Source organism: Vulpes lagopus, chromosome 7 (assembly GCF_018345385.1).
Source record: "Vulpes lagopus strain Blue_001 chromosome 7, ASM1834538v1, whole genome shotgun sequence".
In the NCBI taxonomy this organism is placed as follows: domain Eukaryota; kingdom Metazoa; phylum Chordata; class Mammalia; order Carnivora; family Canidae; genus Vulpes; species Vulpes lagopus.
Window position 1 is genome coordinate 66,073,883 of NC_054830.1, and position 23,126 is coordinate 66,097,008.

Below are 23,126 nucleotides of genomic sequence, written 5' to 3' on the forward strand. Positions count from 1 at the left end.
GAATGTATTTTGGGCCCTACACGAATGTATTTTTGTTGAAACAATTACATGGTTTCAAAGTTCAGGAAGAGTTGAGCTTAACAAAACCTTCGTCTAAATTATAGAGGATAGACCACTGTAACCCCACTGCCCATCTACTCCCCCCCGCCAAGCAGCCTCTTATCTTTGCTGAACAAAAATTAATTAGCAAGAAAGCCCGCTGCAAAAGACGCCAGGCAGTTTATTTTTAACTACGTCTTTTTAAGGCTGCACAACAAGTTTGGCCCTTATATGGGTGTGTTCACGGGTGGTTAGATTTAGAGCAGGCTCATGGTGGAAAGAGAAAGCAAAGTGAGGATATGGGTGAAGTAGTGGGGAGCCCTGCTCCTGGCCAGACCTGCGGAGGTCAAAGCCTTGAAACTGGAACTTCTTTTCTTCCCCCCTCCCCTCCCCTCCCTTGCAGCCTCTCCCTACCCCAACTTGCAGACGGTCCCTTGGGTCTGCATCTCAGTGACTCCCATCACCATCATCACCCACCGAGCTGCCCAAACCAGAAATTGAGGTGACGCCTGTAATTTCTCCTTCCTTTCCCCCACACTCTACTGGTCATAAACCCCAGCGGCTTCCACCCAACGCCACTCTCCTGCCAAGGCCCCGCTCCCGGACGTGTCCTCTCTTGCCCGGGTTCCTGCAGCCGCCCCAGCCGCAGTCCCACGGGGCGGGCCTGGAGCCCTTCTGGATGAGGTCACGCTGCTTATAGCCCTGTTGCAGCTTCTGAGCACCCCCTGCCCTCGGTTTATGAGGTCGACCTTAGCTGCACAGCTAATGGCTCTCTCCGGCCATCGGTCCCCCCCAAGGAGGTCCTCCCCATTTCTAGAAAGCGCTGGGGCTCCCGGGCCTCTGCAGAAGCCCTTCCCGCGGCCTGGGTTCCCCTCCCACATCCTTTCCAGGCCCCGGGGCTTAGCTCACTTCCTCAAGCAGCTCCCGACGCCCCAGGCCCCGCGTCCTCGGTGCACGGGGGCCCCGGTCAGCTGCGCCGCCCCGCGCCACCTGTCACCCGCTCCCGGGCGCCCTTGGCTTCTTGCCCTCCCCCTGCGGCCCTGGAGCCCCTTGCCTCCTCCGGGACTCCCGCTCCTCCTGTCCCCCCCCCCGGGGCGCCCCCCCGCCCCCCCAGCCCCAGGCGGGCTCCGATCCCGCGTTCGGGTCTCGAGCCTGCAGCGCGCGGACGTCGGTCCCCAGGAGGGGCCGGGCCCCGTGGCTGTGCCCGCCGCGTCCCCGGGGCGCGCAGCAGGTGCACCGGCCCCCGCCTCCCCGGGACCCCGCGCGGCGCCGGAAGCGGCCGGGCCGGCCCCCTCCCCGCGGAGCCCGCCGCCTTATCTCGGCGCCCGGGGCGGCGGGAGGAGGCGGGCGCGGCAGGACGCGGCGGCATGGGCCGGGGCCCCCGGGGTGCAGGCCGCCCGCCCCGCCGCCTGCTGCCGCTCGTGCTGCTGCTCGGCCTGGCGCGGGGCGCCCACGGTGAGTGCGGGCGGGGGCGGGGGCGAGGCGGGGGGCGCAGCCCGAGCCCCGGGGCGTGCAAGGGCGTGCAAGGGCGTGCAAGGGCGTGCAAGGGCGTGCAAGGGCGGTCCCGCCGCACTGTCACGCTTCCGGCCCTGCTGTGGCTTTTGCACCACCCGTTCTTGACCCGAAGCAATTTTCCTCCTACTTTTTAACTTTTCTTCCACCGAAACGAAGAGCCAGATGCTAACGTGGTGAGCGAGAAGTGCCCGGAAGATCCCGGGAGTGAACATCCCCGAATCCAGTCATTGGTTCAGCTGCTGCCCGGGCAGGCCGCGAGGTCGCCGCGCTGGCCCTCGTCCAGCTCGGGGTCTGGAGGCGACAAATCATCCTTTTCCAGGGAACTGGAGCGCTGTGTCACGTGTGGTGGGACAAAGTCAAACACGTAGGGCAAGTGGCGTTTGCCCATCTACCCAAGTAACTGGAGTCGAAGGCAGAAGGCCCCAAGTGCTCTGAGAAGGCCGCGGGGTCAGAGGAGGGCAGGATTCATTCTAGGTCGGTGCCTGGTGGCACGTGGATGAGGGACTCAGTGTGGATGAGGGACTCTTGAACTGAGCCGGTAGGTTTGGTGATACTGGGGATGGGAAGATGAGGAAAAGGCATCCCAGCCCAGGGCAGAGGGCAGAGGCACCTCCCCCTAACTGTGCGCAAAGCCCGAATGCCACATGGAAGGGACAATGTGAGGAAGCACACGGAGGTATAAAAGCATGGGGCCTGTGGCACCTAGGAGACAGGTGGCAAATGGAGTTGGAAGGGCACATTGGATTAACCAGAAGGCAGAAGGCCTTGGTTGGCAGAGCAAGGTGTCCGGCTGGTGAGAAGCCCCTGGAAGTCACCACAGGCTTTTGTACAAGGAGTGATATACAGAGCGGGCATAGGAACCCCCCCAGCTTTCTTAGTAAAACCATTCATCCTGAAGAGGGAGGGAACTTCCATGTAGGAAGATATGGGGGGGGGTTTCCTAGCTCAGACTCCTGTTCCCCCAAATTATTTTCATCTTTGGACTTTTGCCATCACTTTTGCCATCACTGGTGGGTGTTTCTCTTGATGGCTCAACCTTCTGGGGTGGCCATTTTTGTGCATCAGATGCTCTGGTAGGCTTCCTGACTTCCTTCCCTGACTTGGTCTCCCACGGCAGTGTGTATAAAAACCGGTAGATGTGTGGGGCCTATTTCAGAATCTGGGGTAAAGCTCTCTAGCCTAGGAAACGGTCACCATGGTCCCACTGAACTACTGGGATTAGATGGTGAAACAAAGGTAGCATTCCTTCTTCATTTACAACCTTAAAGTATCTGGTTCTATTAAGGGCAGATTTCCTTCCAGGGGATGATGTGGGAAATGAGTGGAGGCTTAGAACCATTGAGGAAGTTGAAACAGCAGGCCTAGAAGTTCTGAGGACTGGCTCCACCAGAAAGATAGCAGGAGAAGGGGATTGGATGTAGACAGTAAGGTAGAAACGGAACTGCGGGACTTGACAACAGACATTATGGTGGACAGAAGAGAAAGGGGACAAAGAGATTTGGGGACTGGGTGACTTGAATATACGGTTCTGTAGGAGGAGGAATAAGATTTGGGAAGAAGGAGAAGTTATTTTGGATATCCAGAATTTGAGGTGATGTTAGGGCTTCTTGAAGAGGTGAACTCAATGAGGAGTTAAGACTGTGGACAAGAGGTGTGTGACAGTGGTGGAGACTTGGTGGTACCTTGAAGCCTTGAGGTTGATGAGAAGAAGACCAAGGCCAGATTGGGGGGGAAGGCTCATTTTAGATGGCAGGTGCAAATGGAAGAGAAAGAGCAGGGGCCACACGGGTGGGAGGAAGACTGGGCTGGTCCAGTTCCAAGGAAACCAGCGGACAGGGAGCTATGGGAGAGGAGACTGGGAAAAAAAGCTTTGAATTTGGTGGCTCTGGTCTTTGTAGGCCAGGGCTAGCAGAGAGTGAGGGTGAGAGCCAGGTGCAGGGGCCCTAGGGAGTGCAGAGGTGTTGGTTGGCTCTTAAAGGGACTCTAAAGAAGTTAGAAGGAAAGGGAAGATCGTATTGAGCTGGGCTGGCCAGGTCAGTGCAAGAATTTTTTTTTTTTTTTTTTTTGGGGGTGGGGTGGTAGCAGACACAAGCATACTGTAGCATGAAGGGCATTATTCGGGAGAAGGAGACTTTGAAAATGCAGAAATAAATGAGGTATTTAATGGAGCATGTCCAAAAGCGAAATTGGCCTGCAAGGGGGAAAGCTTAGTCTCTGCGAGGGGAGGGAGGAAGAATGGAGAAGGACTGCTCTTCCCTCCCCCACTGATGTCCACTTAGTGAGGGCTCTTCATTTCTCTTTTTTTTAAAGATTTTATCTATGTATTCATGAGAGATACAGAGAGAGAGGCGGAGACACAGGCAGAGGGAGAAGCAGGCTCCCTACAGGGGGCCCCACGCGGGACTGGATCCTAGGACCCCGGGATCACGCCCTGAGCCGAAGGCAGACGCTCAACCGCTGGGCCACCCAGGCGTCCAAGGGCTATTCATATTTCAAAACCAGCCCCGTCATCCTCCCTCTCCCTCCTCCCTCCTCCCGGGAAGCTGTCCAGTTAGTTCCCTTGCAGCCCCAGGGATCCGGGGCCCGGGATCTTGTAGGGGCCCCACGTACTTGTATGGCACACTCACCCCACACACTTCCATGCCATGTCGCAGTGCAGTTGTTTACTGGGCCAAGAGCTTCACGTGGGTGGGGGCCGGTGGCTTGTATGAGGAATTGGGCGTGAGAGTAAGTGAAGGCCACCGAGGTGGGAGCAGGCAAGGGCTGGTGATACAGAGCCGGCTCTGGCGGGACAGCCCGTCAGCATCACCGACATTTATCCGGCTCAAAGGCAGGCAGACGAGTGTAAGAGCTGATAGTGGGTCACAGGGGAAGGCTTCCGGGGTGCCCTGGGCCCAGGCTGTGGGCAGGGAGAGGCTGGAGGTGGCTTACCCACTGCAGCCGTTCTACGGGATTGGCTGGGGAGTGTACTGGGCCTTCTCGGGTTTATCCTGAGTGTGAAAGTGAGGGCCACAATTAGGGAAGCCAGCTGCTGTTGGCCCGAGCCGTTGGGGTCTTACCACTACAGAGCTCGTGGTTTGGCTTCCTGGGCTGGTGGCTGGTGACCCACGGATCCACGTGGGTCAGCTATTTTCATACACGGCCTGGCCATTGTCTGTTTGTCCCTTCAGTGTCTCGCTGGTAACGTGCACTGAATTTCGTTGACCTGTCATCAAAGATGTTGCAGGGAGGAGAGAGTGGAGTTGCTGAGTGCGAGGGAAGTGTGAGACACATAGTTGATAGAGCGGGAGGGTGTTGAGAGGTGGGTGGGGTGCCCAGCCCAGGGGAATGGAAGCCTAGGAATGGGTGAGGAGGGGTGGAACCAGTCATTCCTGTTTCTTCACCTTCTCTGGCTTGGCAGCGGAGTTGGGAGTGGCCGGGGACTTGTTGGCTCAGGACTGGCTGGGTTGGGAAGGCCAGAGGACAGACAGAGGCCTTGAGAATCTTGGGGGCAGTGATGGTGGAGAGGCCTGGGGAGATTGTTGTGGCTGTAGAAAGCGTAGGCACGTCACAGTCATGTGTTTCACACAGGCCCACTCTTCACTCTTGCATCCTGAGTCAGGGTGGGAAGGAGGAGAAATGGCGGGGGGCTGGGGGGGGTGGGGGGGCTGGGGGGGTGAGTTATTTTGGAGTGAGTGACAGTTGCTCAAAGTAAGGGAGGGGGATTCAAGCAGATGAAGAAGATCGTCCCTTTGCCTGTCTTCGGCCTCTGGGGACTTGGCCCTGGGCACCTCCTCAGCCTTCTGGTCAGATCCTAAAATGGGTTCCTCCGTCTCTGAGGCCCCGGGTACCACGTGTGGCCTCTTGGCCTTCACTCTGTGGGGGAGACAGTGGGAATTAATTGCATGGATTACCTAGAGAAGTCTTCCCCCTGCTTGAGAGAACGCGTGAGTGAGTGACCTGCCAGACGTGAACCGAGGGTGTGGCCTACGTGAAAGGCTGCTCAACTCCAAACTCAAAAGCTTTGAAATTGGGGCACTTAGTGAGGCTTGGTTCCAGGTCTGGAGGCCATGTGTGCGGGTCCCCACTGTCCGCTGGTCTTGATTCAGCAGCAGCGTGGACACAGGAGGACAAAAGAAAGCCGAGGGCCCTATATAACCATTTTGCACCAAGGTCTCGGGTTCTTTTTTTTTTTTAAGATTTATTTATTTATTCATTCAGAGAGAGCAAGAGAGAGGCAGAGACACAGGCAGAGGAAGAAGCAGGCTCCATGCAGGAAGCCCGATGTGGGACTCGATCCCGGGTCTCCAAGATCACACCCTGGGCTGCAGGCAGTGCTAAACCACTGCGCCACCAGGGCTACCCAAGGTCTCAGGTTCTTGATGGGGAATGTTGGTCTTGGGTTGCTGTGGGGAAGAGAAATACATGGTGGATCCCACTACCCTGCAGGGATCATCTTGCCTGAAAGAGTAGAATGCTCTCTGTCTTGAGGGTTTGGGGAGGGGGTATTTTAAAGCAGGGGCTATGGTTCAGTTTTGTTTTGTTTGTCAGGGATGAGGAGAGGAGAGAATTTGAGGTTTCTCAAGTTCCTTCCATTTCTGGAATTTGATGCGATCCCTTAAGAGCAATACAGTTTTCTGGAAGGTGGGAGACTTGGGGATGCCTTCTCTTCCTGAGTTCTAGGCCCCCTTTCCTTATTCCCTCAGGTCATTCGCTCCCTTCCCACAAATCTGCACACAGTTTTCCCGAGAGACAAGGCTCTCGTGAAGGAAGTGCAGGGCATTTGCTTGGTCCACTGAGACTAGCTGGGGATCAGATTAAAATCCAAACGCAAACGCTCCATTTGTGCATTCAAACCACCTTCTTCCGTTGGCCGGGCTCGGACCTCTTCATTGTAGCGTCGAAGTCCACGTGCTGTCACTGCCCTTAAATTGCCACTTGCACATTGAACCGCCAGCTGGTGCTGAGATCCAGGCCCACCTGTGCGTGGAGGCGAGGAGGGGGCCGAGGCCAGGGCCGAGAGGGTGAGGGCTGAGGATGCTGAGCTCCAAGGTCTGAGTCAGGTGTTACTCAGAAAGCTGGGAGGCCTGTGGGGAAGGCAGGGGGTGATTATGTAAATTAGGGTGTCCTGGATCCTGGACTCTCAGCCCCACCAACAGGTAGGCATGTGTCTACACAGAGGTACTGCTTTGGGTGTTTGCACTTACGCAGCTCTCCATCACCCTCCTCATTAGTGTAACTGGGGGGCGGCCGGCTACCAGTACCTTCATTTATTCCCTAACGGGGTTGTCGCGTGGTTGTTACAGTGGCATCTGAGATATTCTAATTGCTTTATGTATATTAACTCATTTGTTCTGAATTCCTCACAGCAGCCTATGAGGTGGGTTTTTATTATCCTCATATTCAGATTCATAGGAAGCCGAGGCCCAGAGCCCGATCTAGGACTACGCAGCCAGCAAGTGGCGGAGCTAGGATGTACCCCTCATCCCTCTCACCCCTGCTCATAACCGCTGTGCCAAGTGGCAGGTGCTGCCTCTCGCACGACCTCTTTCCAGCTGTAATAACAATATCTATGGAGAGAGGCACAAATATTCACATAAATCACCCTTTGCCGAGTGCTTTCGAGCTCGGGCAGCGTTTCTATTTCTCCTTGAATCCTCACAACACGATTCCACCTCCCAGATGAACATTGGAGGACTGGCTGTGTCACTTGCCTAGGATCCCTAACCCAGGGAGCAAGAGAGAAGTCTCCCAGCCTGGGTGGACCACCAAGACCTGTGTCGCCCTCTCACCGTTGGATGTGGTTTTAGCTGGCTTGGTCGATACAGTGCCGAAGGGAAGTGAATCTAGGTCATCCTCGCCGGGGGTGCAATGAATAGTTACAAAGCGTCCTTAGCCATTTTGTCCGTCTAGACTTCGGAATGCCCACTGTCCTGTTTCTCTGCCAGTTGTTCTGGGTGGTGGGGGCCCCTCACATCTGCAGCAGTGCTCTCCGTCACTACATGGCGGCCGCCTCTCTGCTCTTCTCAACAGTCTGCTGATGACAAAATTAAGTCATCCTTGATCCAGATGTGAAGCTGCACCCCCACCCATGGGTTGTACAGCAAAGGTGTGGGGGTCATTCCATCCGCCCAGAGAATTTCCATTACTTGGGTTCTTACCTCTGTCACCGTGGTCCAGCCACGCTATGCATCAGTCTAGACTTGGTGACAAACATCCTCACTGTTCCCTTGTCTTTCGCCAGGATTCTGACCCAAGCCCTTGAGGTTGAACTAGACTTGCCCTGCTACTAGAAGTGGGGTCCACCTGGGAGCTTCCTTAGAAATGCATTCTCAGGCCTCACCCCACACCTACCGAGTCAGAATCTCTGGGGATTCTGTTTTAACAAGCACTCCAGGTCGGGGGACCAGCTGCTCGGTTTGTGCCATAGTGAGGGCTTTAGTGGGTCGAAGGACATTTAGTATTAAAACTGGGATGAGGTGGTCCCCCTCTCCTAGAGGTGATTCTTTTTTTTTTTTTTTCTAGAGGTGATTTTTAACTGAGCTAGGGGCTCGTGAACAGTGGAAACAGGGGTGTAGTTAGAAGCGACCCTCCCCACCCTGTCTCTTTTTGGTATTAGGGTTGTGCTTCCTGCCACTTCCCTTAGGATAACTTGTGTCCCCCCCCCCCCAAGAAGCTACTTAGTCCCTCAAGCAATTAGAACTCAGAAGCTGCCATATAAGGCCCTGCAGACGAGAATAATTATGACTGAATAAGAAGCTTTAGTTGAGGAGCTTCTTCCTCTGAAAATGGCTTTCCTTCTGCAGGTGGGCTCAGAAGCCTTTGGTGGCCTGGGAAACGTGTTGGCTTTTTCACCAATGTGGGGAACAGACATTTATTGAGCCAGACGTGCCAAGTACTGTCCTTTTGGGGTTACACTTTGCTAAATAATTCTTAGTGGGTCATTAAAACAGGTACCCTAAGGATGATGTATCAGCTGATTAGGGGACAAGGACTTTGGAGGCCACTTAATGCCTGCTGCTCAAAATGTGGTTCCCCTGGGAGCTTGTTAGAAATGCAAAATGTGCCCCCCCCAACCATCAGAGCCTGTGGTTTAGCGCTATCCCCAGGTGATTTGAATGCCCTTTGCATTTTTTAAAAAAAAAAAATGTATTTATTTATCTTAGAATATATGTTGGGAGGGGCAGAGAGAGGGAGACCAGCAGATTCCTGAGACCCTGAGATCAGGGCCCTGAGATCATGACCTGAGCCACGCAGGTGCCCCTGAATGCCCTTTAAAATGTGAGAAGCTCAAGACCCTTGTTTTATAGATGAAAAAACTGGGATCCAGAGAGGTTCAGTGATTTGTTAAGGGTCCTCCAGTGATTGAGACTCAGCTAGATTTAGGATCTAGTTCTGATACTCAGCTCCAGGGCACGCTTTCCCCCTGTATCTGGCTGCCTTCCTACAAGGCCTTATTTTGTTTGGATCTGTTTATTGAATGAACTTGGACTTAATTTGATTTATTTAAAAAAAAACAACTTCTTCTGTCCTTCACTAATTCAGACTGGACTTCTGTTAATCTACCTGAGTGGGTGGCATGACTTTATTTCTTGTGTGTGTTTATTTTGCGTGTGCGTTTATTAGATTCACCCAACAGTTGAATGAAATAATCCTTTTTTCCCATCTGATGTAAGTTTCTGGAACTGTAGGTACATAAATGCTGCCCTCTTTATAAAAACAAATATTCCATGTAAGAAAAAAAATTAAACATTTTACCATTTTGTTGATTTCATTACTGAAATTTATTTTTTGTTATTGCACTGTGTGCACACACTAGGGAGAGTGTTCATCGTTATCTGGTCGATCGATACTGGATTTAGGGGCTTGACCCAGGATCCGTTATTTAAAAGGTACTTCCAGGATTTTGGGTGCATGTGATTATGAATAGACAATGTCCTATGGCACCATTTAAAAATGTTGTGTGTTAAATTTACTCCACCCTGATGGACGTTTAGGTACAGGGACCCATTCTCACTTGCTTGTTGCCCCCATGAGCAAGAGCCTCTCTAGTCTTTCCTCCAGGTTGTAAATTCTATCTTTTGCCAGGGCTAGCGACGAGAACTGGGTGTCCACCTACTTCTTATCCATATTTGTACCTAGTTCCTTGAACTCTGAGTCCTGTCCCTTATACCTGCCTTCTGCAGCACTCAGTGGCCCCAATTTCTGAGCCTTTGGGACGGCCTTTTAGTTCCTCCTCTCAGGCCATTCGCCTATGTCCATCTCTTCCATCTTCTGAAATATTGTTGACATCCTCATCTGCTCTCATCTTGTCTGCCAGAGTTTATACCTTTCTGCCTTTGATCCCATTTGGGGGAGGAGGAGCTTTGAGAGTTTGCTAAATCTGCAATGTTTAACTGGATCTTTTAAAGTACAAAAACATGAAAAACTCAAATTTGCTGGAGTAGATACATCTTTGTATCTAGTATTAAATACTTCAATTTTTTAAAAAAATTTATTTATTTAAGTAATCTCCACACCCAACATGGGGCTAAAACTCAACCCTGAGATCAAGAGTTGCACGCTCTACTGACTGAGCCAGCCAGGTTCCCTTAAACATTTCAGTTTTGCTATCCTCTTTGTCCCAAGAATTATTTAGGAGAATGTTCTGAAGTTTCCAAGTAGGTTTCTTTTGGGGTCTTGTGTTTTATTTTGTAGTCTTACTACATTATTACGAGGTAGTCCTATAGTATGGCTTCTACAATTTCTACTTTTTTTGCACTTTGTTGCATTTTTTTTAATGGCTTGGGATATATTAAAATTTGTGAATATTCCATGGTTAATTTTGTATTACTTAGTGATAAAGCAGTGGTTTGTCTTATTTCTGTGTCATATTTGTTTTAAAAGAAAAAGCAGGCGTGGTTAATGATCAGTACTGATCCTCTGAATTTACCGATCCGGTTACATCAGAACTTGGAAATCTCCTAAGTCGAAAATGCATTTAATAGTCCTAACCTATTAACCATTGTAGCTTAGCCTAGCCTACTAAATGTGCATAAGACACTTCTGTTCACCTACAGTTGGGCAAACATCATCTCACACCCAGCCTATTTTATTTTTTTATTTTTTTTGCAGCCTATTTTATAATGAAGTATTGACTATCTCATGTCATGTATCGAGCACTATACTAAAAGCCATAAACAGAATGGTCGTGTAGGTGCAGACCGGTAGAGTTTATCGGTTGTTTGCCCTTCTGATCGCATGGCTGGCCGGAGCTGCGGCTGGCTGCCATGAGAGAGGATCACACTGCATATCCCTAGCCTGGAGGAAAGAACAAAATTAAAAATTTGAAGTATGCTTTCTACTGAACGTGTATTGCCTTTGTACCCCTGTAAAGTTGAAAGATTGTAAGTTGAACCATTGTAAGTCAGGGGCGGTCTGTATTTGGAAATCTCCCTGCGTCAGTTGCCTAGAGCAACCCCGAGGGCTAAGTCTTTATTACCTGGGAGGTAGTGGGGCCTAGACTAAGATGGAATTCCGTGCTGACTCTCCTGACCAGGCCACTCCTGAAATTACAGACCCCAAAAGGACAACATGATATCTCACATGGCCTCAGGTAGAAATTCTTGTTTGACCTTGGGCCATGTATCAATCACCATCTAGTAGGTTTGTGTGTGTCAGCCTCATGCCTTTTTGCTGCCTGTCTATGTGATTAGGATCTGGTCACCTGGCTGGGGACCCAGCTGTTCCTCTCACTGACATCTTAAGCACATTAAGTTTTTTCCCCCAAGCAAACTGGATAGGGTAATAGACAGATGGGTTCTTCTCCCTTCCACTTGCTTTTGAATTGTAGCAAGTAGGATTGGAAGTTCCTTTATCCAGTCAGTCAGTAAAAGTCTATTGAATGTTTCTACTGCACTGTGATGACATATGGGCGGATGACATAATAATCCGTGTCCTGGAGGAGAAGCTCATTCATGCTCCACAGCTTGGAAGACAGAGCTGGAACAGTATATAATGACACATTAACGTGGTTGATGTGGGAATGTGCAGGTGTTAGTGGAGCACAGAGGTAGATACATTTAATTTTTCACAAGAATAGAGGAATGGGGAAGATACCAGGGATAATGTGATATTCAAGGTGAGTCTAAAAGTAGGAATGGAAAAAAAAAAAAGTAGGAATGGGTGCTAGCTGGACAGGAGAGGAGGGATAGGCATTCTGCTTGGAGGGAACATGGTAAGTATGGCATGAAGTAGGATGGGATAACATATGTGGGAAAGAGTCGTCAGCCTCCTGCATAGAGAATATTATGTGTGGTTTGGGTTTCTGAACAGTGAGGCTTGGAGGGATGAGCTTAGAGTCGAAATGGTCAGAGCTTTGACTGCCAGGTAGAGGCATTTGCCCTTTACTCTGTGGAAAATGAGCAGCCACTGTAGGTTTCGAAGGATGGGATCAGATCTACCTTTTATAATTCTGCTGTTCAAATTTTGGTTCTCCATTTTAAATGTCCACTACCCAAAATGTGACTTGTCCAGAGGAGGTGATTGAATTTTTCTTTTCCTGTAATACACGATGTATGCTTCTGCTATAGATGTCTGTGCCACTTGCCATGAGCATGCTACCTGCAAGCAGATGGAAGGCATGAAGATGTGTGTTTGCAAATATGGATTTGTGGGCAACGGGAGGACTCACTGTGTTGGTAAGTTCTGAATCCTGGGTGAATTGGAAAGGTGAGTCAGTAACAAGATGCCCTAAAGTTAAAGAGCTAATGACCTTGTGGGGAAGACGTTTTGTTTTGTTCACATGCTTTTGTTACAAGAGGGGTTGTCCATGCCTTTGTTTCAGGGTTTGAATATAGCCTTTCTTTAATGTTTCCAGGCAAGTATCTTTCGTGTTAGAGGGTCACTGAACTTGAATCTCTGGAAAACTCACTGACCTCACACAAATTTGGAATCTGTTTCAGAGTCTTGAGTCTAATTTAACAACTTGAGTGAATTTTGCCTTCTTAATTTCTCCTGGTGGTTTTGATGCAAGATGATTTGCATTAGTGCCTGGAGGAAAAAGAAAACACAATTGCCTGTTGGACTTTTTTGGCTAACTGGTGAAATACTGTTGCTTTGGATTCTAGGCCTATCACAGTCCATCCTCCATTTTTTTGGAGTTGTAGCCCTTTGGGATCTTGGGTGGCTTAAAGGAATACAAAGACTACCAGGAACTCTCCAAGGTTGTTTTTTGCTTCAAAGCCTCCCCCGTGCCCTGAGGGTCGCCCAGTATCCAGTTCAAGCCCAATTCAGAGAGAAGGAGAATCTCACAGCCCGGTTATAACAATGAATGCTAGGAGAAGCAGTTTTCTCCCAGCAGCCTTGTGATGTGCAGGGCACACTTGATAGTCTGCCTTGGGGTTGTGCACTGGCACACGGTACACAACCTTGTGGTATCTTTGGGCTCTTTTCTTCCTTTTTTTTTTTTTTTTTGGCTCTTTTCTTCCTAAAGAAAAAATAACAATTCTAAATTCCTGGGACCCCTGGGTGGCTCAGTGGTTGAGCATCTGCCTTCGGTTCAGGTTGTGACCCCAGAGTCCTGGGATCAAGTCTGGCATTGGGCTCCCCGAGGGGATCCTGCTTCTCCCTCTACTTGTGTCTCTGCCTCTCTCTCTCTCTGTGTTTCTTATGAATCAATAAATAAAATCTTAAAAAAAAACAAACCCAAATAATTCCAAGTTCCCAAAATCATATTTCAACTTCACAGAGTCAGGCTCTTAGTCACACACCACTGCCTGTTCCTGCGGGCCGGACTTCTTTCTTCAGGACTCTGCCCCTGAGACTTGTGGCTGCCCGGCAGCCTGAGGCCCCTGAGGAATTTCTGGCCCCCCTTGTCCCCCTCACCCCCCACGGCTTGCTAGCAGGGGCTTGGAAATGAAGTTGGACTGGAGCAGACAAGCCTTTTGTGCTCCCTCCCCGAGTGCAGCTCCCTTCCCACGGAAGCGCCCCCATAACTCTGGATTGCTCTTTGGCTTGCCAATAGAAACTTCTCTTCCTGGGAGGAAGGCCTCATTAACTTAAGTGGACCTTGCTCTCAGACACTAGACGCAGCACATCCTAGCACTTGGCCTGTGCCCTAACGTGGCATCCAGGCCAGGGACCTCAGAAGTTTAGGATTTTCCCCAAACCCACTGTCCCTTCTGGTAAAGTCTGCAGGGGAAACCTGTCTCAGAAACAATAGCAAAGGACAGGAATGGGCCTTTTTATGGGTGGCAGGACATGGCCACCAGTGCAGGACTCCTGGGCTGGGCTGGACACGTGGCCAGGCCCAGGCCTGAGTGTTGTTTCTCTGGTCCCCCATGCAGATCTCACCATAGATGGTGTTAGCAAATGGACTGTGCTCCACGTTCAGGTACATTTTCAAAAAATATATTACCTGTAAGGAAAATGGGAGAAAAAAAAAAAAAGGAACACTGGATTTTGGAAAGGGTACTTTTGAGTTGGCAGTGCAATTGTGAGAGGCCATTGACGTGCTCTGAGGGAACCAGTGCTGTCACAAAACACGAAATAACAATCAGGAAAAACTCTGGTTCATCAATTGATGGCACTGCTCCCCCCGCCTCGCCAAACCAAGTCAAACCAAACCAAACCAAGTCAAACCAAACCAAGTCAAACCAAACCAAACCAAACCAAACCAAACCAAACCAAACCAAACCAAACCAAGCCAAGCCAAGCCAAGCCAAGCCAAACCAAACCAAACCAAACCAAACCAACCCAACCCAACCCAACCCAACCGAACCCAACCCAACCCAACCCAACCCAACTAGCAGGATAGATTGGCCTTGAAAGAATGCATAAGAAATTGGCCACAGAAGTTCTTCTGATGGTAGCAGCCAGGGCACAGTCAGCAAAGTCTGGCCTGCAGGCCAGATTTGGCCGCTGCCTGTTTTTGTAAACAGAGTTTTATTAGAACACAACGTTGCTCATTTGTTTGCTTATTGTCTGTGGCTGCATGGGTGAGCAGTTGCAACCAGGCACCTGTGGCTGGCCCTTCACAGAAAAAGTTTTCGAACCCCTGGGCTACAGGACAGAGACAGGAGAGAGATTTACTTTCATCTGACATCGTGACAAGTGGCTGAATTAAAAATACCCAGCGCAGGCTTGTGTGGACTCATCCAGTGTCCTATACTTCAGCTCCTTCTCCCTGGGTGACTAATATTATTCACATGGGTCATTGACGATTAGCAGGAGCTGTTCCTGCCACAATATTAGCTCTGCTCCCGGATGAGGCTTAAGCACTAATTCCATTGTGTTTCCTGGTAACTCAGAAGTAACAAATTTTCCAGTTAATCACTGGATGCAAAAATCATCCTCCTCTGCCTTTTATGAAGGAAGCAAGAGAGTGGCTCACTGAGCTGGAAAAAATGGGATGCTGCTGGATTTGTTTCTCTGACAAGGGCTTCTTGAGTATGGAGACATTGAAAAAGGATCCCCTTCTCCCAGTCCTCAAATAAGATGAATGTTCAGATCAAGATGTTGGGTTTCTCTTGTGGTTTTGTTTTTACGATTTTATTTATTGAGAGACAGAGAGAGAACATGCTCCGATGGGGCAAGGGGTGGCAGAGGGAGAGGGAGGGAGAGAATCACAAGCAGACTCTGCTCTGAGATCACGACCCAAGTTGAAGTCAAGACCCACCTTCTTAACCGACTGAGCCCCCCGGCCCCCCCCCTCGGGGTTATAGATACACCTAGCCCATGACCACAAGGGGCCTGTGCCTTGTAGTCTGAGAAGCACCCCGAGCAGAGGCTGGCCAAATAGACCATGGGGATGTTGTCACAGAATGGCAACTCCTGAGTCTGAAGCACAGGAGAACAGTCTGGGTTGTTGAACATGGTATGGACTGATAGCTCTTTCCTTGCCTCGTCTCAATGTATCAACAGATAAAAATGAGTGCCAGTTTGGAGCCACTGTGGTCTGTGGAAACCACACCTCTTGCCACAACACACTCGGGGGCTTTTACTGCATTTGCCTCGAAGGATATCGAGCCACGAACAACAACAAAACATTCATTCCCAATGATGGCACCTTTTGCACAGGTACTCAAGGGGGGGTGGCGGGGCAGGGGCGGCTGCGGTGATGGCAGGACAGTGTCTGGCGTGTGGAGGAGGGAGAGGGCAGGGCCGGGACAGGGTGTGATCGAAGGGAGGGACTCTCCTTTGAGAAGGCCTAGAGGAAAATTTGCACGTGGACTGAGTGTTAGTTAGTAAGAGGAAATTATTGTCAGCTTTGCTCGCCGGCGTAACAGCATCGTGATATTGGGCGTAATATTCTTATTTCCAGAGATGCATGCTGGAGTATCTAGGGGTATTATGAAGTACCTAGTGTTACTGTGATCTAGAAGATATCTTAAATGACAAACTGAACAGTTGTTGAATCTTGGGGGGGGGTGCGGTCTATGATGCGAGGTCACTGTAATATTCTTTCTCTAGAATATTCTGTGCGTTTGAACGTTTTTCTACCAAACAAGGAGGGACTCTCAGAGATGATGTGCCAGCTGCAGGCTTCTGTAACCCCAGGTGGGGTTCTTGGGGTGGCTCTGGCACCCACCACTGTGCACACTGCCCACTAGGACCCAGGGTGTGGACATGGTGATGATGGCTCCCGAGACGTCTCTAACAGCGAGGTGCCCTGTTAGAGATGGGATTTCCTCTCAGAGGACTGAGCTGGTGCATTGTTTTGGATCTCAGTAGCTTTGAAGCTTTGGGCATGTGGTAGTTGAATACAGGGGGTGGGCGAAATCCTAATTTTCAGTGGGCCCTGCAACTATTGGCTGGACTCTATGTTACAGCATGTCATGACATTATAGCTCTTTGGTTTTCTAAGAAAAACCTATAAACAATAAAGTAGAGGAAAGGCAGGAAAAGACTCCTGGTTCTACGATGGTTTTGCATAGACTTAATGACTCTGCTTAAAAGCTTTGTGATATTTAAAGGTTTTCGGGGAAAGGAAGGGAGAGAACATGTTTTATCTCCTTACCCGCAAGGAGGCACAGATTCTGATGCTCTGATTCATTCTCCCTCTTGACCTGTACCGAGGTAAAAATCCTGCAGGGGGTACATTTGATTTATTTTTGGCATGAATGAACTGCATTCCCTCAGAGAGAACATGTTATGATATACTGTTGTTTTAGGCAGCAAATTGCTTGTCGTATGGTTGCGGAAGTGCGGTGCTGCAGAATTAAATTAGATGTGTTAAAAAAAATAACATACCAATTTTGTAAAAAACCCTTACAAGATGATGAGATGGTGTTCATTCAATACACATTTCTCCTGTACCTACTGTGTGCCAAGGCTGTGCCAGTGGGAGGTGATGGCAGACAGCTAATTTCAGTGTAAAATATAAAGCAAAGGCCACTTAGGGCACCTGGAATCCATAAGGGCTCTTATCTTGGAAGCTGGGAAGGGATCAGGGAACTTTCTGGAGGACATGATACCCGAAATTGTGTTTTCAGAGGCTATGAGAGTTTGCTGGGAAAAACTTCTATAACTGCATATATCACTCTAGTTCCCAAGGATGTGTTTGACTTTAAAAAAATAAGAAGGAGGAGGAGAAGTGAGAAATATTTTATGCAAGAGCCAAATAGATGTCAGCCTAGTAAGAACCAGTCTTCCTGGAACAAAATCCTAATCTTGGCTCTGCTTCTATTTCTTCTACTTCTTGTAATTATTTAGTGACTTTTTTTAATGAGATATAATTCACATACCATCAAATTCGCTCTTTGAAGGTATACAATTCAGTGGTTTATAGTATACACAAAGTTGTGGAATAATCACCACTATCTAATTTTAGAATATCTCCGTCACCTCAAAAGAAGCCCCAACATCTGTTGTCAATCATCCTCATGACCTTTCCTTTTGAGGTTTCCAGTTATCACTTTGTAAAAGCTGATGGACTTCTCTCAAGGATACTGAGTTTCTATCAGCATTACAGTTGCCACAGAAACATCAGTGGACTTTTTAGCTGGGGCAGAGGCTTTAGCAAGTTTTGGGGTATCAGCAGTTATCCAGTGTTTGTCTGGAATCACAGGATATGAGTCCTAGTTCCATGAATTCCAAGCACTCCTGCAACCGGGTGTGGATTGTACTTTGCAGAGTTCAAGCCAAATTCAGGAACTGGTTGCACGTAGGCCTCTTTGGATGTCACCAACGAGAGATGAGGAATGAGTTTTAGGGGCAGATGTCCCGGCCCCCAGGGCTGTCCCCAAACAAATTCTGGAGATCACGGAAACTTTGCAGATGAAGAAGCTCTGTGGCACTTGCAGTGTGAGGGTGGTTGGGGAGAAAGGGAACTGATGTGGGACTAGGCCTGGGGCTGTCATCTCCCTACCAGTGTGGCCCCAAGGAGCATGGCCCTACCGTGTCTGCTGAAAACTGCAAAATTAAAAAAAAAAAAAAGAAAGAAAGAAAAAGACAGAAAAAAATAGAAAAAAAAAAAAAAAGAAAGGAAACTGCAAAATGCCTTTGAATTCCCCAAGTCTTGGGAATCCATCTCGACTCAGATGTCAGCTACAACCTTCTTTTTCGTCAGCTCATTTCCTGCATCAGGGGCCTGATGCCATTTCTTCTAGGGAAATGTAACGGTATTTCAGCCTTGACTAGGATATGGGGAAATGGGAAGGGGAAAAAAAAAAGAGGACCTAGAGGCAGTGAATGCCTTGCCATTCATCAGTTTCTGGAACCTTCTACTGAGAGCCTGCTTCACATAGATCTGTCTGCGGTGAAGTAAACACCTTCATTCCTAGGTGTGAATCCCTACCCCTGCCAAGACCGGCCTGTTGGTTTCTCTCCCAGGTCAGGAACCTGTTTTCCATGTGAGCCTTGGCTCACAAGCTTCTCAGCTGCCCAGTTTTTTCAGGTCCTGGAGCAGCCTGCTGTGGACTCCGACACGATGTGTGGTCCCACTGAGGTTCTGCCGGCTCTGTGTGGGGTATTGCTCAATGGGCTTGCAGCTGTCCTGAGGTTTCTCCAGTGGTCTCTCCATATGGGATTCTGTTCCCCAAATCCCGATCCTTTGTTTTAGCTGGGTTTTATTCCAAAGTGTCATGTTTTACTACTTTGAAGGAAGGAGGGAACAGGGAAAGATAAACCTAAGGAAGAGTGCACTGGGGAGTCCTTATTCTCCGCCTCTCCAGAGCTCTGCTCATAACCAGTGGCTTCTTGATTACTTTCCCTGTGGGATTCCCCTAACACCTGCTTAGGTCTCTCATGGTGGTGGGTGATGGCTTCAGGCCCTCGCTACTGCTCCAGTTCTTAGGAAGGAAAGAGAGGCCAAAGACTCCGAATTAGAAGATATTTAAAGCAAAGCACCCTTCCCTTAAATACTAGAGGCCTTGACTAAGGCACTGTTGTTTTTCTTGGGGAGTGGAGGAGCATGCCGCCCACACTTCACTCTTGCCTCTCGCTTCCCAAGGCCCTGTTGAGTGTAGTAAAATATGGACACATGGTTCTTTTTTGCTCCACTAATTTAAAGTTTTGGGAGGGGTAATTGGGACAAGAGCTTTGAAGCATTTATAAAACAGGTTTTCCTAAGCAACCTATCAATATTGGCAAGATTGTGAAGGAAGTGGGTAGCCCTTTGTCTTCAGGCTCTTTGCTCATGACCAGTGCCTCTATGAGCATGACCTTGGAAATGGCTCTCCATGTATTCAGCTATTGCTTTAGCAAAGGTTCTATGTCAAGGGACACCTGGGTGGCTCAGTGGTTGAGCATCTGCCTTTGGCTTGGGTGGTGATCCTGGGGTCCTGGGATCAGGTCCTGCATCAGGCTCCCCTTGGGGAGTCTGCTTCTCTCTCTGCCTGTGTCTCTGCACCTCTCTATGTGTCTCTCATGAATAAATAAATAAAATCTAAAAAATTTTTTAAAAGGTTATGTGTCAAGAAGAATAGAGTTGTTACCCTAGGATAGAGCTCTGGGATAGAGTAAAAATAATTGGGTCATAAAATTCTGATTGTGATGATCTATGATTGTTCTTCCTAAAACAAGACAGAAGAATAAGTCAGTGTTTTTCCCCCTAAGAGTATAGCTTTGTTTCTTCCATTTATTAAAAAAATCACATACTCACATAGAGTGGTCAAGCAGTTATGCAAAAGCATAAAGGACAAAAAAATCATATTAATTCAGAGGTTGCAATGCTTAATATTTTGGGAAAGTTCTTTTTTTTTTTTTTTTTAAGAGGGTTGGGGGAGGGCAGAGAGAGAGAGAGATAGAGGGAGAGAGAGAATCCTAAGCAGGCTCTGTGCCCAGCCCGAGCCCCTTGTGGGATTTGATCTCACAACCCTGAGATCATGACCTGACCAGAAATCAGGAGGCAGACACTTAATTGACTGAGCCACCCAGGTGCCCAGTAAATCTCTTTTAAGATGCCTCTATGCATATGTACTGCAATCATATTTATATTTTTATTTATTTATATATAGTTAAAGATTTTATTTATTTATTTTATATAGGGGCAGGGAGTGAGTGGAGGGGCAGAGGAGGAGGGAAAGGAACAAGCAGACTCCATGCTGAGCTTGGAGCCTGATGTGGAGCTTGATCCCACGACCCAGAGATCACAACCTGAGTCAAGATCAAGAGTCAGACCCTCAACTGGCTGAGCCTCCCAGGTGCCCCTGCAATCATAATTTTAGATTAATAACATGTAAACATACATTGTCCCACTATATGATATTTTATTTCCGTAACACGTGATACTGTTTTCTCTACATGTAACTCCATGAAGAGAAGACGGAAGTTATTTTAGTCACAGCACATGATCTTTCCATTTCAGTAAGAATAAATATAGGGGGCACTTGCCTGACTCCGTTGGTAGAGCATGTGACTCTTGATCTTAGGGTTGTGAGTTCAAGCCCTATGCTGGGAGTAGAGGTTACTTAAAATTAAAATCTTAAAGGGGCTCCTGAATGGCTCAGTTGGTTAAACATCCAACTCTTGGTTTTGGCCCAGGTCATGATCTCATGAGTTGTGAGACTGAGCCCTGCGTTGGGTTCCACACTCAGTGGGGAGTCTGCATGAAGATTCTTTCCCTCTGTCCCTCTTAGATCCACTCACTCTAGCTCTCTCACACAAATAAATAAGGAAATCTTTAAAAAATCTTTAAGAAAATCTATATAGCTCAAGAGAAATGAAAATATATGTTCACAAAGACTTGCACACAAATGTTCGTAGGAACACCTGGGTGGCTCAGCAGTTGAGTGTTTGCCTTCAGCTCAGGGCGTGATCCCAGGATCTGGGATTGAGTCCCATATCGGGCTCCCTGTGAGGAGCCTGCTTCTCCCTCTGCCTATGTCTCTGCCTCTCTCTCTCTCTGTCTCTCATTAATAAATAAATAAATCTTTAAAAAATAAAACAAAACAAAAACAATGTTCATAATATCTAAACTGGAAAGACCCCAAATGTCCAATCAACAGGAGGATGGATAAACAAGTTTGGTGCATTCCTGGAGTGGAGTACTACTCACCAAGGAGAGGAACTCTCTATTGATACACGCACAACAAGGAGGAATCTCAAAGACATTATGTTGTATAGAAGATGGTCTTCACAAAAATGTGCACTATGAGAGTCCATTTATATGAAATACAGGCAAAAATAAGTTATAGTGATAGAAATTAGAAGGTGTTTTTTTGGGGCACCTGGTTGGGTCAGTTGGTGGAGTGTGTGATGCTTAGAGTTGTGAGTTCGAGCCCCATGTTGGGTATAGAGGTTTTACTTAAAAGTAAAATCTTTCTTCCTTTTTTTTTTTTTTTTTTAAATAAAGGTGATTGTTTAAGGGGAGGGGAGGATTGGCTGGGAAGAAACGTGAGGAAACTTGCTGGATGATCGAAATGTTTTATCTCTTGTTTTGGATGTTGGCCCCATGGTTGTATGAGATTTTCACAACTCACGAACTATATACACTTAAGATCAGTACATTTTTGGGGGATGCATGGGTGGCTCAGTTGGTTAAGTGTCTGATTTGTGATTTCATAATTTTTAAAAAGATTTTATTTATTTATTCATGACAGACAGACAGACACACACACACACACAGAGGCAGAGGCACAGGCAGAGGGAGAAGTAGGCTCCATGCAGGGAGCCTGATGTGAGACTCGATCCTGGGTCCCCAGGATCACGCCCTGTGCTGAAGGCGGTGCTAAACCACTGAGCCACCCAGGGATCCCTGACTCGTGATTTCAGCTTAGGTCCTGATCTCATGGGCTGTGACATTGAGCCCTGAGTTGGGCTCCACACTCTGCAGGGATCTGACTGATTCTCTCCCTCTGCCCCTCCTCCCCATTCTCTCTCTCTCAAATAAATCAATCTTAAAAAAAAAAAAAATCAGTACATTTATTTATTTATTTATTTTTTAGATCAGTACTTTTAAAATATAAATTATAACACGTGAAAGTTAATATAGAGATTGATATATAATACCCTACCATTAACTACATGGAATTTATTATGTGGCTGTACTATGTTACTTAACTGATTATTTTTTCCCCTACCATGGTTTTTCTCTCTCTTTTTTTTTTTTTTTTGTTTTGGGCGTGTGTTTTTTTCTATCATAAGAAATGCTATAATGAACATCCTTTTACCTACGTCCTTATAGATAATTATCTCTTTGTTATAAATTCTGGAAAATAATTTCTGTGTCAAAGGTCTACCTTTGCATTGTTACTTTGCAGTACAGAATGTCTTCCAACAAGTTCACACCAGTATTCTCTCTCACTAATCATTTCATGAAGGTCTTTATTTCTTCACATCCTTGCCAGCACTGGATATGAGCAATGAATGATGTGAGTTTACCAGTCTTGATTTTATTTTATTTTATTTTATTTTATTTTATTTTATTTTATTTATTTATTTATTTATTTTTTAAAGATTTGATTTATTTATTCATGAGAGACAGAGAGAGAGGCAGAGACACAGGCAGAGGGAGAAGCAGGCCCCACGCAGGGAGCCCGATGCAGGACTCAATGCCAGGTCTCCAGGATCACGCCCTGGGCTGAAGGCAGTGCTAAACCGCTGAGTCACCTGGTTGCCCCAGTCTTGATTTTAAATGGGTGTTTGTGTCCCTCTAAATGTGGCTTCTTAAGAAGTAGGCTTCTTGGCTGAACTTGCCATTTGAGGAAGGCAAGATGGCAGGAAAAAACCCAGTGACGTGACTTTCCAAGATGTGAGGAAATAAGTTTCGTCTCACCTGCATGGAGTTGGAAGGAACTGATTCTTAGTTGGGTATATGGAGAAGCGCAGACTGTGAGAGCTTTTGAATAAATGTGAAATTTCTTCAGTGCACTTTTCTCACCGAGTCCATTCTGATTCTTCAGATTTTCAAGGCTTCTCCAGGCAAGGGCTTGCACGTTCTCAGACTTGCCTCTCTGGCTCGCCTGCCAAAGCCAAACTCTTGCCTCTTTGACACTCCTGTTCTAGCTCAGGGTCCTCCAGATGGGTCTTCTGATTCTGCCCTAGAGCATCACATCCAGTGGGGCAAACCAGGTGGCCACTCCCCAGACCGAAGCCAGGAAAGCCCTGAGAGTATATGTGTGTGTGTGTGTGTGTGTGTGTGTGTGTGAGAGAGAGAGAGAGAGAGAGAGAGA

The 23,126-nt window shown here is 48.1% G+C and overlaps 1 protein-coding gene across 1 annotated transcript in view; it reads left to right on the forward strand.

Moving 5' to 3' along the window:
• Nucleotides 1–518: 518 nt before the first annotated feature.
• SUSD1 (sushi domain containing 1) overlaps nt 519–23,126 on the forward strand; it is a 129,031-nt gene continuing 106,423 nt past the window's right edge. The window contains exons 1-3 of the mRNA XM_041762146.1: nt 519–1,494; nt 12,105–12,212; nt 15,436–15,591. Coding sequence (XP_041618080.1) covers nt 1,407–1,494; nt 12,105–12,212; nt 15,436–15,591 — 352 coding nt within the window. The 5' untranslated portion in view covers nt 519–1,406. The remainder of the gene's footprint in view (nt 1,495–12,104; nt 12,213–15,435; nt 15,592–23,126) is intronic.